At 35.3% G+C, this 20198-nt stretch overlaps 1 protein-coding gene across 1 annotated transcript; it reads left to right on the top strand.

The window, feature by feature from the left end:
• Positions 1-16531: 16531 nt before the first annotated feature.
• LOC110715249 lies at positions 16532-18601 on the top strand. Its single transcript, XM_021893817.1, has one exon. It carries the CDS (start codon positions 16532-16534, stop codon positions 18599-18601), a length of 2070 nt encoding a protein of 689 aa, XP_021749509.1.
• The last annotated feature ends 1597 nt before the right edge of the window (positions 18602-20198 follow it).

Genomic DNA, 20198 nt, shown 5'->3' with positions numbered 1-20198 from the left:
CAACCAACATAGCTAAACAGATTTAGGGTTAATCCTATTGATTGCATGTTAATCAAAAAGCGCACATGAATACGATCAGAATAAAGTAGAGGCCTATTATTAGGGCAGGTTCAATCTCTTTTAGGTTGGATTTGTACCTTCATCCCCGAACCCTTATTTGGTTATAGACCTTATGGAGTTGACGATCTCTTGGATCGTTAAGGGGTGTAACCTTCACCTCGTGAACGGTTTACAAGTTCCTAAAAAACTTGTTGGCGACTCTTTTGCTCTATCTTCTTCCCTTTTGGACGCCACCGTACTTTAGTGTATGATCACAGTGGGGTTCAAGCTAGTGGGATTTTAAAGGCTTGAAATTATTCCCTACAGGCATGAACGAGGTTTATGAGTTTTCCTAAAACTCATTAGCGACTCCTACTTGTTTCTTACAAAAAAGCGTGATGAGAGTATAATTTCTAATTCAAGGTCTCCCAAACAGTCAAGAATTCAAATCCTAATGCACCCTAACAAGTGTAAAGTCCTAGGCTTTTAAATGGCCATGAGCATCTAAGGAAGGACCCCCCTTACGATGGGATCACCCTCCTTACAGTGGTGACTCCGCTGCGGACTTAGAGGTTACAAGATTAGTTCGTAGTTATGGTTCAAGGTTTCCAACACTAGGTTGCCTATGGATTGTAACGAGAACTAACTTTGATAATCTCTAGTTATTAGAGAGCGAGACTCGAGCGCATAATATCTTCCTTTTCCACAAAAGTAAAAGTCAAACAAGCAACATTGCATCATGCATAAGCATAGCACACTTTAACCATTGGGGATTGGCTCATTGATTAGGGGCTTCCAATACTAGGCTTCTATCCCGAAATCAATAACAATCATCCCACCCATATCGTCAACAAAATGTTGAGAGGGAGATGTCATGAGTCAACACATTGAGTGGTTGATTTGTGCATCGTTTCTTAAGATATGGTACCTTTGGACACCCAAGCCTTGGCCTTAGAATGGCATTGTATGCTTTGACGATTCCTTTTATGGGCTTATGTGACTACATGAATATGTGCTTCGTGTCTAATCTAACTAATTCCAACTTGTTACCTAGAGATATAATTAAAAAAAAAATTCACAAAAATTATGGTTTGACAAAAAAAAAAAAAAAATCGAACCTACCAGGTGGCACGCGCAACTGTCAAAGTTGCGCGCGCCCTCCTAGCGCAAGTTCAAAAGTTGCGCGCGACACCTCCGCGCAACACTGTGTCTTGCACACGCCCACTATTCAACGTTGAATTTGACTCGTTTTCACAAAAAAAAAAAAAAAAAAAAAAAAAAAAAAAAAAGAGCATGTGGTAGATGCTACTCTTGAAGATGCACTTTCCACCTTAGCGCAAGACGGAAAATTGCGCGCGATACTATTTTTTATTATGATGATTCATTTACGTACTTTATAATCGAGCTAATGACCTTACTTCTTATGAGGTTCGTCATTAGAAGTTCGCATCTCTTAATAGGACGTCATCAATATGTTTATTCTTAAACGTGCCTATTTTCGTGTTCATCATTTTTTTTAGTTGTAATTGGTCAACCTTGATTTAAGAGTATAATTTATTTACCTCTTTTATGGTTTAAAAAGAAAATCCCGAGAAATTTACTTGGGATGATTGCCTCACACACAAAAAAAAAGGAGATAAATAGAACGAAAAAATAAATAAATCGTTCTTAAAAAAAAGAAAAAAAAAAGAGTATGATACCAAAATATATATATATTATTCTCAAATAAAAAAAAAGAAGATAATGAATGATAAATCCGAGAAAATGATTTAATTATTTCTTGGATTTTACATTCGGAGGCCATCATTCTTTTTAAACAAATAGTAATATATTATCCTTTAAAGATAAGCAATATAAGAATCATAATTAAAAAAAAAAAAAAAAAAAAAAAAAAAAAAAAAAAAACGATATTGATCTCTATTGTAATCTAAATGATCAACAAATACTATAGTATATTTTATCATTTTAAGGAGTGTGTTCGGGTCGATTAATATTTCTAAAAATTTGATGCCCACTTTCAATCCATCTTTCTTCTCTTTTTCTTCTACATTTTTCGAAAACAATTCATTTAAAGTAAAATCCTTAGATGATTACCTTGTTGAAGTCAACACAAATCATGACATTCCATTAATGATTGTTCGTGAATTTTTTGACATTCTTCATCAACAAACTTGCTTAAAGTGAATTCGTATTACAAGGATTAAAAAAAAGAAATAAAACAATCATTTTGACTTTGGTTCATTGTTTGAATGCTTGGCAGAAAAGGTTTAAGTGAACGCACTCAATTTCTCGTGATACACATTACTAGATCATCTTCCACATTCGCATACTAGTCCAATCATGGGTGACAAAGCAGCATTGGAGAAACTTAGATAGGAACTCCAAAACCTAAAGGCCCTACGAGAAAAAGAAGCCCAAATGAAGGCTCATAAAAAAGCAGAAAAGGCTAAAATAAAAGCAGAAAAAGAAAAAGAAAACATTCTGCAAGAAAATGCAAGAGCTGAAAGAGTAGAGGCCTTGGAGAAACTTGTCCTTCGAGCTAACTCAGGGAATAAGTACTTCAATTATGAGCTTGCACCACAACCTAGTGGCAAGACTCTCCCAGAAAAGTTCTTGACTACGGATTTGCCAACCTTTAAGGTTATAGACAATCCTACGACTCACTTAATGAGCTTTATTGGAATTATGGCATTGAAAGGGGTTGTGCCAAGCCTATATGCATGTACTTTTCCTCTTTCATTGGACCCAACTTCTAAATCATGGTTTTATAACCTCGATGCAAAACAAACTTTCACTTGAAGTGACGTTGTAAAAGCGTTTTTAACCCAATATGGAGATAACATTGAGCTCACAACTACCTTGCGCGATCTCGAATTGCTTAAGCAAGGGGAAGAAGAAGACTTCATTGACTTCTTTCCCTTGAAATCTTTTCCAGATGGCGATCAAAGGTTGCTCTTATTCCACAAAGACCTTCGGATCATGAACTTGTCCCAAAGTTCATAGACAATATGTCTCCACCATACAAGTGCCATTTACAATACCTTGGTTTAGACACATTTCAAAAAGTTTATACTGTGGGAACATTAATTGAAAGGGACTTGATAAATGAAACCATGAATCATATAGATGGACTTGATTTTTTGAGAGGATTTCACCTACGTCAAAAACGGACAAAGCTCGAAGACGCAATCTTAAGAAGTTGTCAACAATTCAAGATGTAGCACCCTAGGTCTTGTTTTGTTTCTTTCCTTTGTTTTTTATGATAGACTAAGAGATTCATGCTGTTAAATCTACTTATTTTGTACTCTCATTAATTAATGAATAAAAAAATATATTTTCAAGCACGTCTATCTTTTTCTCTTTTCAATCTCTTTATTGTTATTGACTTGAATTAAATAAAACGTATACATACAAACAGGCAATATCAAAAGGCATACATACTCAACACCTTAAGAATCTTGATAAGCTTTGGCTAACTAGATTTACCGAACAAAAAGAGGCCCATCTTTGGCCCACAAAGAAAGGATATGATGATTTCACCAACACAGGAGGCAACTTGAAACTCCATAAATATAATCCCATGTTCTTAACCTTAAAGAAAATCCATCTTTTTGGCAGCCCTTTTGAGCCTCGTCAATTGAGCCTTAGTTATTTAACCTACATTATTCCATACCTTGGGATGAGAATGGTGTAAAGTTACCAAATAGGAAATTGGGGGAATGAAACATAAGAGGGGGACACAAAGTTAGTCTAAACCCAAAAGGAAAGATCAAATGCAAAAGAAAAAAGAAAAATCATTCTAAACCCAAAACAAAACTTGTCAAAAAAAAAAGAAGAGATGACAAGGAAAAGGCACTTAATGTAGGAGTTGTCACACAAAGCAAAAAGGTTCTAATTTGATAAGTACCAAAAGTAAAGGATTTTGGGAGTATACTTGAGCATGTCCATTGTTCATAACCCCAAGCCTAGCCACGTTACGACCTTGGAAAGGCCCTCCTTGAGGTAGACCATAACCATATACTAAAATCATCATTCCATGAAAATATGGCCAATCTTAGGCCTTTGCACATATGGACCTACTATTAAGTAGTCATGCCCATATATAAAATGCATGAAGTGTTGAGTTATGATTACAAGATCATATAAAAAAATTCAAATAATTTGGATGATTTGATAGACATTAGCTTGATTACATCATGTTAGTAAAGCAATCGAATCAAACTAATTCGATGTTTTCCATATCCTTTGCCAAAGAAAAATGATACGACTATCACTTTTAAAAAAAAACACAATCATCTTATTTTCTTTTAATAATAGGGCTATTACCAAGGTAATTCAGGTTCTATATACATTGCCTTAAAGAAAAAGAGTTAATACAATAAATTGATTTGATATATCGACAGCCTCGACGTCAACTTTAGATGTCTTTTACAACTCTTGAGAAATGGTATTTTCACTTGTTATGAGCAACAAAAATGTTCGCCTACATGGGATATCTCCATCTTCTCTAAGCGAGGAATATTGATTGAACATGATCGCTACATAAAAAAAATGATCGTTATCGCTATCACACGTATACCTCACTGCCAAGTCATCACGATGATTAAAATATTAAACCAATAATCCTTGCTTTTCGAAAACATGTCTAATTTTCTTTCTTTGTTCTTCCATGGGAAAGTTGGATTCCCCTTCCTTTTTATACAAATGCGTATTTTTTGTTCATTTCTTTTTAAGGGGGTAAGTCGGGATGATCCCTCCCATTTGGCAACTAAAATACTCAAAAATAGTATAATTTTTTCGCTCTTTGCCTCAAATTGGGGGCTTAAAAAAGCCAGGACTGTAGGGAATATTTCAAGCATTAACTCCTAGCTTGAACCCCACTGTGATCATACACAAAAGTACGGTGGCGTCCAAAGGGAAAGAAGATAGAGCAAAAGATTCACAACAAGTTTTAGGAACTTGTAAACCGTTCACGAGGTGAAGGTTACACCCCTTAACAATCCAGAAGATCGTTAACTCCAATAGGTCTGGAACCATGACTGATAGTTTGGGGATGAAGGTACAAATCCAACCTAAAAGAGATTGAACCTGCCCTAATAATATGCCTCTACTTTATTCTGATCATATTCATGTGCGCTTTCTGACTAACCTGCAATAAATAGGTTTAACCCTAAACTTGTTTATCTATGTTGGTTGAATATTAATGCACAAATAAATCTATTATTTGCAATCACTTGAATTATAATCATATTACCCTAAACAAGATTATTAATTATCTTATTAAGCGTGATTACAAGTACCAATTCCCTTTAAACATGCATAAAAGGCGTGATCAAGCAATAACAATAAATAATATCAAGAAACATAATAATAATTATAATAATAATTGAAATAACAATCATATAATAATAATAATCATCATTAAAATAATCATGTTAAAGCATAATAATAGCAAGATCCTAGGCATGATACTAACAAGATTAATAACAAACCCTAGCATGTCACTAAACATTGAAAATCAAAGCTTTAACCCTAACATGATACTAACATGAATATTAGGAAGAACATAAAAGGCATCATACTTTTAATCATACTTGGTATTAAAGTTACCCTAGACATGATAGTATGATACTAGGAATTTATTGTTGTCACCCTAAACATCAAATTAAGGAAAAAATCCTAACATGATACTAGGAATCAAAATAACAATCTAAGCATGATTTCTACATCATAACAATAATAAAAACCATCAAAGTACTTACTTGGATGCCTCGTACCTCTTTCTAATAACAAAATACACACGTTAGTAACTTCAAGGAAAATAATAAAACAAACAATTAAATCAAATAATTGAAAGAGAGATTTGGGACCAAACCCTAAGAAATTAAACCTTTCACGTCTAGGGCGAAGGCAACTTCAAATATGGCTAGGTGTATCTAAGTCTTGCGAATGCGGAATTTTGTATTTGAGAGAAGGCTAGTTTAGAAAAGAGAGAGAGAGAGAGAGTAATCAAGAAAATCTTGATGAGAGTTGGTGAATGAAAACGGGGTTTTTAGAAGACTATTTATAGAGAAAATCAGCCAAAAAGATAAAAAATCAAAACAGAGTTCTGACGCGTAAAACGAGGTTAGCGCCAGGCGCCAAGCTTAGCGTCAGGCGTTAATGCTGGAGTTTGGCGCTAACTAAAATATTGACGCGTTTTCTAAAACCAGATAGAAATTGTCGTACAGGAGGATAAAATCGTATTTTCCTCAAAAATATTCTTTTATTATGATAAAAACTCTAAAAAGTCAACAAAAGTCAATTTATCAAGAATTAGGAATGAAAAGAACCTTATAGAAGAATCTAGAAGACTAAAACCATTCCTTATTGCATTAGGAATGATAAATCTATATTAGGCCCTCCTCTAGATCATTGCGCCGCAAACAAGGCTCAAACCGGGCCTAGTTCAGTAATTTGGCCATAACTTCCTCAATATTCATCGGAATTGGGCTTATAATATATCGTTGGAAATCTCTTTTCAAGCCCTATCCAACTACACTACTATTGGACCCATATCATGGACCAACCAAGCTGGATTGTCTTTTTTCTTAAAATAAGTTTTCAAAAACAGAGAGAGGAGAAAAAAAATTAAAACTATCTGCAACACTAAACTTTCCACACTTTCACTATGATTCGACGTGAAAGGTACTCATCATTGGGTTTGGTTTTGGGGAGACACAAATGGGTGTCTACAAGGACATCCCAACTTCTATCTATTTACAGATTCGAACACGCTATTTATGCTGCAAAATCAATGTCATGCAAAGCTTACTACGAACCATCTTAATAATTTTAAATGACAAAGGGAAGAATACCACTTCCTATTATTTGACCAAGATAATTAATTACGTTACTTGATCAAACAATTTGTGATAAACATATGCAATATTCCACAAATTAAAAACACAAGTCTTGGGCTTTAAATAAACATGAGAAACATCCCCTAGCATATGTATACATGAATTCCAAAAGCCACCAAAATTCTACGCTTGGGGGCTTCAAATTAAAATATAGGTCTCACCTTAACTTTTATTTTAAAATGAGACCATATTTTAGAAAGTGATTCGAATGATTTTATAAAATATTCTAACACTTCACCAAACCTAGGTTTGATAAACATTCATTTTCAAACTACGGTACTTATTTAGTTGAAAGAACTTCACTTTTAATTAGAAAAATATGACAATGATCACAAGCAGAAAAACATAAACAAAATCAGATATACGAAAGTTTGCTCACATTTTCATATCTTTGTTGAAATAAGTTGCAAATTACAACTTATCTTCATCAATCTTGGACAAAAAAGTCACACTCAATTACGAGCTAGACTTTTCTTTCCATTTTGGGTCCAGTTTTGAAAATAATATAATTATTGGATCCCTTTTCAAAATTTGAATTCTAGCTCGAAACAACGTGTTTCTAATAAAAAATAGTATTCAAAATTTCCTTTCTGAATTTTTGTTTTCTCCAATAAATAAATTTTCAGATTCTCAAAAATCGTTTGGATGATACATGTATTTACATTTATATTTTCAAAAGGAATGAACTAAGATTCGACTTCTTGGCTCGAACTTGTTTTCATTGGCTTAGGGATGGTAAACAAACCACCTGCAAGACCAAAATCAATGACTGATATGAACAAAGAAAATATTTGATGTTCTAAATCAACTTTGAGAATAAAATCACCGCAATGATCTTTACAAACGTCTAGACATTAGGTAAGATTACTAAACCTTGAATACAATTGTTTTTGGTTTGTAAACAACCAAAGAACTAACTTGCTTTCTTGAACATGACTTTAACTAAAATGCAAAAGCCATGTCATTATCCTAAATATCTCAAAAAACAAAAATAGGATATATACATAGGTACATCCCAATACCATGATTATATGGATGGCCTTAACAATAGCAAGTCATTAGAACTACCCTAAAATGGGGGCTCCAAGACTTGTGAAATAGCAAGAATGCACATAACCCGACACATAGGGGCTCCAATATTAACAAAAAAACAAAATGAGATATTCATGCCATTCGAGCTACTTTCGAGAATCGCCTAAACTACAAAGGGTTTACGTAGATCTCCAGCCTTACAATTTTCAAACATATCACAATGATTTAATAATCATGTTGTTCCTTTGAAAACTAAGTTTGCAACTAAACTTGGCCATTAAACATGTTACATACTCAATCCATTTTCAAGTTCAACTTCAGAAACTAATCTTAGTGCATAATTGTTGTTCCAATACTTCAATTTACTCTAGAGATTAGAGAGTATGACTAGTATAGAGCAAAAGAAACAAAATCATGATGCATAAAACATACTTGCTCATACGAAAGTTTAGTACTCAATCATTCATCATGAAAATTGTATCAAGACACATTGTTTCATGAGTTAGAATGTAAACAAAAGACTCCTAAATTCTAAATTAAGGAGTCTTCATTATTATCCATTGTTCTACACATTAGAATTTCGCAAGGGGAATAACATCTACTTTCTCAAGCTTCAAAACAGTGAAAAAAATTTGAACTCAAAAGAAAGAATTCAAAGGTAGCAAGAATAAACGAAAAAATTTGAACAACATTTCATTTTTCCTCTTACTTGTTCTAATGAATGACCAATATTATTAGACTTAGAAAATTTCTTTGTTAAAACTATGAATGGTCAAAAAACGATTTAAACACACTAGTTTAATCATTTCCAAGATCCTAGTTGTTATCATAATAAGACGAAACACAGGATTTATAGACCCATTTTAAGCAACATAAAAGGGTCTAATTATTAAAAACAAACAAGTCATCGAAGTAACCCAACATTGGGGGCTACAATATTCGATAATATAAAATGGGGGCTCAAAAGCCCGAAGTATAGCCAAACTACTCTAGTTCGATGATGTCTTCAAGAATTCCCTAAACTAACTAGTTTTGTGCAAATCTTGAGATCACAATTTTATAAGTGAATAATAATAACCGTCAGTTATTTTTATCATTGATAAAACCAATTTTGAAACTTGCGCATGAAAAAATAAACATGAGTCGCAAGAACAATTCATGCTATTATAAAAGTTCAAAATTTTCATTTATAATTTTAATGCATAATTGTTGTTCTAAACACTTCAATTTACATTAAAATTAACAAGTATAGTCTATGTGAGCAAAACAAAAGTGAAATAAAGTTCAAGCACAAAGTCAAAATTAGAACAATAAAAACATATATATGCTTGACATGCTCATACAGGATCAATACTTTATTATTTCACATGAAATTTGTTGCAATATTTTGCCTAAACATGTCACAACGAAAAACAAACAAATTCATGAAAACAAGTCGAATAAAAAACCTCCAAATTAAAAATTTGGGATTTAACGGTTCGAAAATCGCCTAAATTCAGTCAAAAATGAATGAATTATGGCAAATATGAATAAGGGACGAGATCTACTTCCTTTTGCTTTGAAAAACAAGAAAATCAGAGCTCTTTAGAGAGAGAAAGAAGCGAAAATTGTGAAGGAAGGAGAGAGAAAACGAAATGAAAAATCGCGCTCAACGATTCTCTTTTTGTTGACTTAAATGTCGCGAGCAACTGAATAAGTTGCGCATGACAGACCAGCGCAACTCAGAACGATGCGCGCACCTGGCCAGCGCGACCTACTGAGTTGCGCGCGGATACTGGTCACTAAAATGACCGGTATCCGGATTTTAATCCGTTTGATCATTTTTTCAACAGTTTTTTTCTCGTTATTAGACGTAATGGCACGCAAATTATCAAAATCTTTTAAATTGCTTTGCATTTTGTAGTTTGTTTTCTTCTTTGTTAGTTTTTTGCATCATCTTGCATGCACACTGTGCTTTGTGCCTTCCCTAAGCATACGTTTTGAACGTTTTTCGTACGAGTGCCTTAAGACGTTCCATGGTGGTGCTTAATGTAAAAGCACCCATAGACAGGTTTGTCATTTACTGTACTGACGTTACAAATAACCGGGTTTTCTTCTTTTTTCAGGTCTGTAGCAAAAAGGAAGGCGTTTTCATGCAGCGTAAAAATGCAAATGGCGTATCGTACGGCGCAAAATTGTACGGCGTAGGTGTTGCGTAAAATTTCACTTCAGCCCAAGCTTTGCGAGATCTACCTCTCGGAACTAAAAGGTAGAGAATTACTGTAGGCGTTAGCTCACGAGTCGACACGCACGCGGAACCATCAGGAACATGCACTTCTTGAATGGAAGCAAATACGGTAGTTAGTGCGCTTACTAACATACCGGACAGTTAGGGTGTCCGACCACCCCCTGTATAAAGAAGCGACGATACGATGTCGCGCCTATGTAGTAACGTGCCCCCAGTCCTGAGACACGTGTACTCATCTTGTGGAAAAAACTGCTGAGAGAGTTGCTGACTTTCTTCCCTCTCGCTGGATTTGGATATAAGCCTCCAGTCCTGAGACATGTATATCTATCTTGTGGACATCCGGATCGAATACCGGACCTGGCTCGAGTACCGGACCATTTTGGCTCGAATCCCGAAAACCCCTTTTCATCTTTTTTACTTTGTTAAATTCAGGATAAAGTTTCAATGACATATCGAGGGACTTTAGACCAACGATGACACGATTGAGAGGAAATCATCCCCTTTTATCCTTTTAAAACCGATATCTTCTCATGACTTGACATCACCTAGAATATCTTTACTTGTAAAAGCGTTCTACAATTGCAAAGGATCAATCTAGATTCTTTAGTGCGTTAAGACTAGGAATAACTTTTTCTAGCCTTAATAGCTACTTGTTTCAAACACTTAGCGAACCAAGGATCGTTTCGACATCCTTAATATTTCTAAAAGATTCTCTATTCTTAGGGAACATCACAGAATGAGTCTTGGATTTATTTCCTTGTCTACTTTCATCATCGTATATTCTAGAATCGGTCAAAGTGGGGGCTAACTGTAGACACCTAATTTTGGCCTCTTGTTCCGAAAGGAAGTGCGATGATGTTATAAAAATCCGTTCTTCATGTCATATCAAAGTTGAAATGTTTATGGACTATAAAAAGAATTATGAAGTAATTTGAAACCCATATTTGAGACCAATTTATCTTAGAGCCTTTCTGATTACTAATTAGGCCTAAACATGTTCATACATGTTTAAACTTGATTATTAACGAACTCAAATGCGTCAAATGCAATGATTAGATTCAATGGAACCTACATTGTTGAAAACCGAGCCAAACAGATAAACCAACCATAAAATTCCCTTTCAAGGCCTATACACATGGATATATTTTTCAAAGAGCTTTCCAACGGTATATTATTAGCCCGATTCCGAGCCAAAACGAAGAAGTTATGATCAAAACACTAAACCGGGCCCTAAAACCAACACCCTTGCACTCCAACGGCCATAACTTTTGATCCATAACATATTTAAGTCTTTCTAAAGGCATTGGAAAGTAGAAATTCAGAGCTTTCCAATGATATCTCACACTCCTTAATATGACTCCGCAATCAAAAGTTATGGAAGTTTTAAAAACGCACTTTCGTATAAGGCAAACCGTAAACCAGCGCAACTCAATCAATTACGCGCGCCTAGCGCGCGCGACTCATTGAGATGCGCGCGGCACCCAGCGCGACTCAGAAATTTGCGCGCGCCACCTGATGGCGCGGCTCTAAAACCCTAAACCTATATCCCTACGCCTATAAATAGGGGTCTTCGTTCAGCATTACGGGGACCGGAAAAATCAGAATAAAAACCCTATTTCAAAACCCTAATCTCTCTTACTATCACACTACTTTTCCCTCTCTCTTTTCAACTAATCTGCAACCCTAATCCATCCATTGAAGCTCTTGAAGGTACGAAGAAGAAAGAAAGTCCATAAACACATTAAACGGAGATTTAACATAAAAGAACGATTAGTTTCCTGAGCACTTAGATAAATCACTTTTCCTTTATTTTTTAAATAACTTTAATAGAATAAATAGTGTTGTTTGATCACTTTAAACAAAATTTTTATTAATTAATTCACATAGTATTTTTTCGTTAATCAAGACTAGAATTGGATAATTAATTGTTGTTTTATCACTTAAGACAAGGCAAATATTGTTTATTTTGTTCTTTTCAAGAATATTGATGAAACAAAGAATAACGAATTTTGCAATGTAATTCCTACGTGATTAATGCTTGTAAATAAAATCAACTAACTTAGTCTTTACGTATCACGTTGCATATATTGTTAGGTAATAAAATTGTGAAAAAGGAAGAGCTAGTAAAGGTTGTACTAGGGTTAAGATAGCGATTCCCCTCTAAAGGGAACGTTATCTTAGTAACCTCGCTCCTGTACTCATTTTTTGTTTATGTAGACCAATTTGGACATGGGTAAACTTATGATTCATGCTAATTATTCCATGAACTGCACATGGAAGAAAGGCATGAACGAGGTTTATGAGTTTTCCTAAAACTCATTAGCGACTCCTACTTGTTTCTTACAAAAAAGCGTGATGAGTATCATTTCTAACTCAAGGTCTCCCAAACAGTCATGAATTCAAATCCTAATACACCCTAACAAGTGTAAAGTCCTAGGCTTTTAAATGGTCATGGGGATCTAAGGAAGGACCCCCTTACGATGGGATCACCCTCCTTACAATTGGTTGTAATTAAACATATGTATAATAGTACATTTGGATTGTTTGAACCAATTGAATTTAATATTAATGATAAGAATATGATTTGACAATGGTATTATATATATATATATATATATATATATAGTCGTATATGTACGTAGTTGGATGTTTATTTAGTAAGTTCATTATTTGTGTTGGTGCCAAATTACTTTGGATGGTGATTGATGTAATCGTTCTATACCATATTTTACCCTCATTTTATAGTTACTTTAGTATGGTTTTTGAGCTCTACGGAGCTACTTCTCACTAATATTCTCTTCTCTAGTATGGCTTGGTTTATTTAATTGTTTTTGTAGGCACATAAAGATTTTCGGATGATTTGGACTTGTTTTGGATAGCCATGAGAGCTTATTAAGATGGAGAGAATTTTACCCGTGTCCGCCCTGGAGGGCAACATTGCCCTGGCAGCCAGGGCGAAGAAGGAAAAGAAGAGAAGTCATGAGAAAGAAGTGAAGAGTTCAACTTCCATCCGCCCGGACCGGGCGACATTGCCCTGGCAGACCGGGCGGACAAAAGCGCTTCATTTGAAGGAATTCTTGAAGGCGTAAGCCCAATTTTGCTTCGCACGCCCGACCGGGTAGCCTTGCCTAGTCAGACCGGGCAGAGTGTCGAAGACCCCGTTTTCCTATTTTTTCGGGATTTCTTAACTAAGGGATATAAATACCCTTTGTAAACCCCGACTAAAACATACTTAGTTATTATATTCTATCTTTTAAACCTTCATTAGAACCCTAATATTCTCTCTAGATCTAGATTACATTTCACTTTCAAGTTTTAATCTTTATTCATCAACAATTGGTACTTTTCTTCATTCAAGCAATTGGTATTCATCTTTATTTCATCTTTTACTTTTAATTACTTATTAATCATGTTTTCTTCATTGATTATTGTTTTTTGCTTTCATTAATATGTGTGAGTAGTTTCTTTATTCCAAGATCTAGCGGATCCCGAATATGATTAATGCATGATTTAATTCTTTAATTTCTCTAATATAATTGTAATTGATATTTGTAGGGAATAATTTCAAGCCTTTAAAATCCCACTAGCTTGAACCCCACTGTGATTATACACTAAAGTACGGTGGCGTCCAAAAGGGAAGAAGATAGAGCAAAAGAGTCGCCAACAAGTTTTTAAGGAACTTGTAAACCGTTCACGAGGTGAAGGTTACACCCCTTAACGATCCAAGAGATCGTCAACTCCATAAGGTCATGAACCAAATAAGGGTTCGGGGATGAAGGTACAAATCCAACCTAAAAGAGATTGAACCTACCCTAATAATAGACCTCTACTTTATTCTGATCATATTCATGTGCGCTTTCTGATTAACATGCAATCAATAGGATTAATCCTAAACCTGTTTAATCTATGTTGGTTGAATTTAATGCACGGATAAATTATTATTGGCGATCACTTGAATTATAATCATAGTTAACCCAACAAGATTATTAATTATCTTATTAAGCGTGATTACAAGTACAAATTCCCTTTAACATGCATAAAGGTGTGATCAAGCAATAAAGAATAAATATAATATGTATCAAGCAACATAATCAATAATAATCATGATAATAATAATAATCATATCATAAATCATAATCATAATCAAAATCATGCTCATATTAATATTAAAGCACAATGAACATGGCAAGATCCTAGGCATGATACTAACAAGATTAATAACAAACCCTAGCATGTCACTAAGCAATAAAAATCAAATCTTTAATCCTAACATGATACTAACAAGAATAAATATTAGGAAGAGCATAGGAAGCATCACAACAATCATATTTAATATTAAAAATACCCTAGACATGATACTAGGAATATCATAATAACAATATAAACATGATTTCTACATCATAATATCAATTAAATCAATTAAAGTACTTACTTTGATGCCTCGTATCTCTTTCTAATAACAAAATACACACGTTAGTAACTTCAAGGAAAATAATAATCAAAACAATTAAATTAAATAATTGAAAGAGAGATTTGGGACCAAACCCTCAGAAATTAAACCTTTCACGCCTAGGGCGAAGGCAACTTCGAATATGGCTAGGTGTTTCTAGATCTTGCGAATGCGGAATTTTGTATGAAAAAGCAAGAAAGAAAGAATGCTAAAGAATAGATTGTTATTGAAAATTGATGAACGAATGATGTAGATGATGAATGAAGAGAATTAATGAATGGTCATTGATCCATGAAAACGGAGTTTTTGATACGATATTTATAGAGAAAATCAGCCAAAAAAAGATAATTTAACAAAACAGAACCTGAAGATCGCAAAATAGCATTGGCGCCAACCCTAGCTAACTGGCGCCAGGCACCAGTGGCTAGCGCCAGGCGCCAATGGCTAGCGTCTGGCGCCAAGCCTGGTTCCAGGCGCCAAGGCCTGGGGTTGGACGCCAGTCTTAATTCCAACGCGTTTTCGAAAATCTGATAAGTTTACCGTACTAGAAGATAAAATAATATAATTTCTTCGAAAATGCTATTTGATCTTAATTAAAACTCTGAAAAGTCCTAATTGAATTAGGAATGAAAAGAACCTTCTAGAAAATTCTAGAAAACTAAAACCATTCCTAATTGCATTAGGAATGATAAATCATATTAGGCCTCCCCTAGATCATTGGGCCGTACATAAAGCTCAAACCAGGTCCAGTTTAGTAAATTGGCCACAACTTCCTCAATATTCATCGGAATTGGGCTTATAATATATCGTTGGAAAGGTCTTTGCAAGCCCCATCCAACTACACCACTATTGGACCCATATCATGGACCAACCAAACTGGATTAGCTGTTTTCTTAAAATAAAGTTTTCAAAAACAGAGAGAAAAGAAAAGAAATAAAACTTTCTGCAACACTAGACCTTTCCACACTTTCGTTTTATTCGATTATGATTCGACATGAAAGGCACTCATCACCGAGTTTGGTTTTGGGGAGACACAAATGGGTGTCTACAATATTCTTAATTGATTATGCTTATGCCAATACTAGATTAGGGATAATTGGTATTGTTATTAATCTTTTGTTTTAATCGCAACGGGAGTTGGGTTTTGACGGATTTGAATAAATCAATTAAGGGTTTGAAGTTCATCACGGGAGTAGTTGAATGGATGATTAGGAAGTTAGAGTAATGTGCTTAAGGTCTTTAATTTACATGATTCCACGGAAGTAGGCTTGATTGTGATTAGAGAAGCCATTGATAACTCGGGAGAGAACATTGGTATTATTCATGGATTACTTTTCCTCTTTAATCAATTAAATTATGTGTTAGGGGTAGAACGACTATTGCATTAATTGTATTCGTGGTGAAGCTTGATCTTGGATGTTTTTAGCATTGAATTGTCATTTTGTTTAGATTTAACCGTTTTAATTAGTTCTTTAGATATTGATTCTCATTTATTGATTTGGTTACTTGCTTGGTAATTGCTTGAGTCTATTTAATTGGTTGAATCATAGTCTCTTGGGATCTGACCCTTGCTTGCCCGTCTACATAGTAGTGGTCTAGTTAGGTTTATTTTTTTTAGGTACGCGACACGCCTATCAAATTTTGGCGTCGTTGCCGGGGACTAACGGTTTTATTCTAGTTATTTGTGATTCGTTTTTACTAAGCATATATTTTGTTGCTTCGGCTATTGTTCCTTGTGTCTTTGATCTCCCGTTTTAGTTTCTTTGTTGCATGCAAACTCGAAGTTCAGGTTTAGATGATTTAACACCTTTTGATTTTGAGATCGAAACTACTGCAAGAAGACGAAGAGGTAGAAGAAGGAGAAATCGAAATATAAGAAATATGGTCGACCCAAGAACAAAATCTCTTTTGGAGTATGGTATTCCGGATACAACAACCGGATTTCTTTCTAGTATTGTTAGACCACCTGTCACCGCTCAGAGTTTTGAGTTGAAGCCCCAATTCATACAGTTCATCTCCAATGATTCTTTTGCGGGCTCATCAAATAATTGCCCTGTGACTCACATTGATAGTTTCTTGGAGAAGTGTGACACTATGAAGCTCAACGGTGTCACTGATGATGCTATTAGACTACGCCTTTTCCCTTTTTCATTAAGGGATAGGGCAAGGGAGTGGCTACGAGATGAAGGTATTGGTTCCTTTGATACGTGGGACAAGCTTGCTAAGGCCTTCCTAGTTAAATTCTTGGGGCAAGAGAAAATCGCAAAATTAAGGAACGAGCTATCTACCTTCCATCAATCTAATGACGAATCCCTATATGAGGCATGGAGAAGGTTTAAGCGATTGCAGAGACAATTCCCTCACCATGGTATTCCAGAATGGATGTTGATCCAAACATTCTATAATGGTTTAACCCATGAGTTTTGCATATACATTGATGCTGTGTCTAGAGGTTCTATCATGACGAAGAACCCAACCGATGTAAGGGATTTGATTGAGAAGATGGCGGCTAATGATAATTACCATCCAAGGGGACGAAATGCTATCAACACAGGTAATAAACATGATGTTGATGCGCTAACCATGTTGAATAGTTCTGTGCAGGCACTAACTCATAAAGTCAATCAATTCCAAGCTGAATCCCCTCGACCCTCGATGGAAACTTGTCAGATGTGTGGATTACAAGGCCATACTACACGGGAGTGTCAACCCAATTATGATGGAATGACGATTGAGCAAGATAATGCTTTCTATACCACGACCTCCACAAGGCCATTTGATGAAGGGTGGAGAAATCATCAAGGGTTCTCATACAAGAACACTCAAGCTATAGCAAATCCTCCACCACCACCAGCTTTTCAAGCAAGGGCACCTTTCAATCATCATCCCATGCACCAACCACCACCTCAATCTTCAAATCTTGAATCCATTATGGAGACTTTTGCTACCTCCCAACGTCAACAACAAGAGCTTATATCAAAGCAATTTGATTTACAGGCAAAGCAAAATGAATATTTTGAAAACTCGATTCAATTACTTGTTGCTCAAAATAAGAGGATAGAAACTCATATTTCTCAACTATCACAACAAGTGAGTCATCTATCAACTCTTCAAGATCAAGCAAAAGTCCAGACGAAACAATGCAATGCAATTTTCGTGAAGAGTGATGATTTGTTTACGGGTGGATTAGAAGAGAAAGTGTGCAATGTGGAGTCAAAAACTGAGAAGCATGAGAGAGAAGGTCCCAAACATGTTGCTCTACAAGCATATGAGGAGCCGATGCCTTTCCCGCAAAGGTTATCAAAAGTTGTGCTCGATAAGCATTTTGGGAAGTATTCCGAGACTCTTAAGAAGGTATATGCTACCATTCCTTTTTCCGATCTTGTAGTTCAAATGCCTCAATTTGCAAATTTTGTGAAAGGAATTATAGATCATGATCATAATGATAAGAAATTAGAAAGTGTGGTAGTAAAGAAGAAATGTTCTGATCTTTTACATGATAGCTTACCACCTAAATTGCATGATCCTGGTAGTTTTACTATCCCTTGTATGATAAACAAAACATATTTTGATAGGGTCTTGTGTGATTTAGGTGCTAGTGTTAATTTAATGCCTTCTTCAGTGTATGAAAAATTAGGTTTGAAAAAATTTAAACCCTCTCCTATATCTCTTCATATGGCTAATAGAACTGTTAGACTCCCTAAGGGTGTAGTTGAAGATGTATTAGTTGGGATTGGTGAACTTGTTTTTCCTGTTGACTTTGTTGTAGTGGATATTAAAGAAGACCATAAGATCCCACTCATCTTTGGTCGCCCTTTTCTTGCTACAAGTCAAGCGTTAATAGATGTTCCTAAAGGACAAGTGACCATTAGAGCTCAGGATAAACAAGTTGTGTTTAAGCTTTTCAATGACCATAATTTTACTTTTGATGGTGGTACCTGTATGAATTGATGCTACTAACCCTTTGGTTAATAAGTGTGTTTCCAATAGAAATCATGTGCGCAAAAAGGACAATATTCCACCACATGATGGGTTTAGCTACATCAAAATAAGCTCGGATATAAAACACATCAACTCTAATTTGAAGGAGTCATTTGGAGGTGGATATATTGATGAGAAATACCACAGAGTATCTTCTTCGTGTGGTGACCCAGGTTGAGCTACTAAAGAGGGGTCGAGCTAAAGACCTTAAACAAGCGCTAAATGGGAGGCAACCCATTCCATTTTTTATTTATTTTATTTTCCTTTTATTTTTTCTATTTATTTTTTTTATTTATTTTTTTTTAGTGTTTGGGGTTACGATGTGACGTTATTTTGAGGGCGGTCCTAGCTCCGCCCTTAGGTATGATCCCTCCTCTGTCAGTAGGGCCTAGTTTTCTTTTTCCCTTGCTTGTTCTTATTCGATATATGTTCACATTGAGGACAATGTGAAGTTTAGCTTGGGGGAGGGATTACTTTTGGCTTTGGGCAGTTAATTTATAAATCATGACGATGAATAGCTAGTAAACTACTTCTCTGTGCCCCTATCCTTGATGATTTAAAGGTTGTTGGCTTGATTTTGATTGAAAGACTTGCAATGCGAATTAAATGATCATGATCTGATATTGGATTGTCTTGGCCTAATGGAAATCAACTTTGCGCAACTGTGTATGAATCTGGAGCTTGGTTGTGTTAACTGTGAGGCTTGAGCCTTTATTATTTATTCATGTGTGTTAGTTCCTGGTGTGACATTGATCTTAGTTTTGTCTCGAGACTCTTAGTAATGTGGCGTGATACATTGCACATGCACGATGAGGAGGACAAAGGCCATGTTCATTAGGTAGCCTCCAGATGAATTTAGAAACGTCTGTCCCCTTCTTGCTTACCCATGTTGTAGTCTTGTCCATGTTTTTCATCTAAGTTACAAAATCAACCTATCGGCCCAATTAGTAACTTATGTAGGGTGAATAAGGTGGTAGTTGCTTTTAATTCAAGTTATGTTTGGAGTGTGTATTCTTGTGAATTAGTTCGATGGGATTTTGATGTGTATTGTTCATTTTTTATGGCTTCCCTGAAGGACTATATTTACCTACATTTTCCAAATTTTTCCTACCTATTTTCACCCAGCCTACATTACAAGCTTGAAAAAAAGACCTTCTGACCTTCGTGCATAGTATTGTGTTCATGTGAAACGAGTCTTTTGTCAAAATGCTGGAGTATTTGTCACATTTCGAGTCGACTTTTGACTAGGTTGAGCGGCATCATCACCCTTTAAACACGCGAGTGTTGTGAGAATGGGGGGTTATCATTATTAGTGGGGATAGAGAGAGATCGGGCTCATTTTTAGCTCGCCACATAAAATTGTGCGGAGTGACCACTAAGTGAGAAATTCTAGTCTTCGATTCCTTATGTGTACATGGTTGACTCTGTTTGATGGCCATTCAGGTTGATTGATAGTCTGAATGAGGTGATTGGTTGGCTAAGATGCTTGTGTGTCCGATTTCAATTTTAAGTATGGTATTTTCAAAGTATTATGGGGTGAAGTATGTTTATTTGGTTGTTGCTTGTC

Source organism: Chenopodium quinoa, unplaced genomic scaffold, assembly GCF_001683475.1.
Source record: "Chenopodium quinoa cultivar QQ74 unplaced genomic scaffold, ASM168347v1, whole genome shotgun sequence".
NCBI lineage: Eukaryota > Viridiplantae > Streptophyta > Magnoliopsida > Caryophyllales > Amaranthaceae > Chenopodium > Chenopodium quinoa.
Note: the sequence above shows the minus strand (reverse complement) of the source record. Positions and strands in the feature narration are given on the sequence as shown.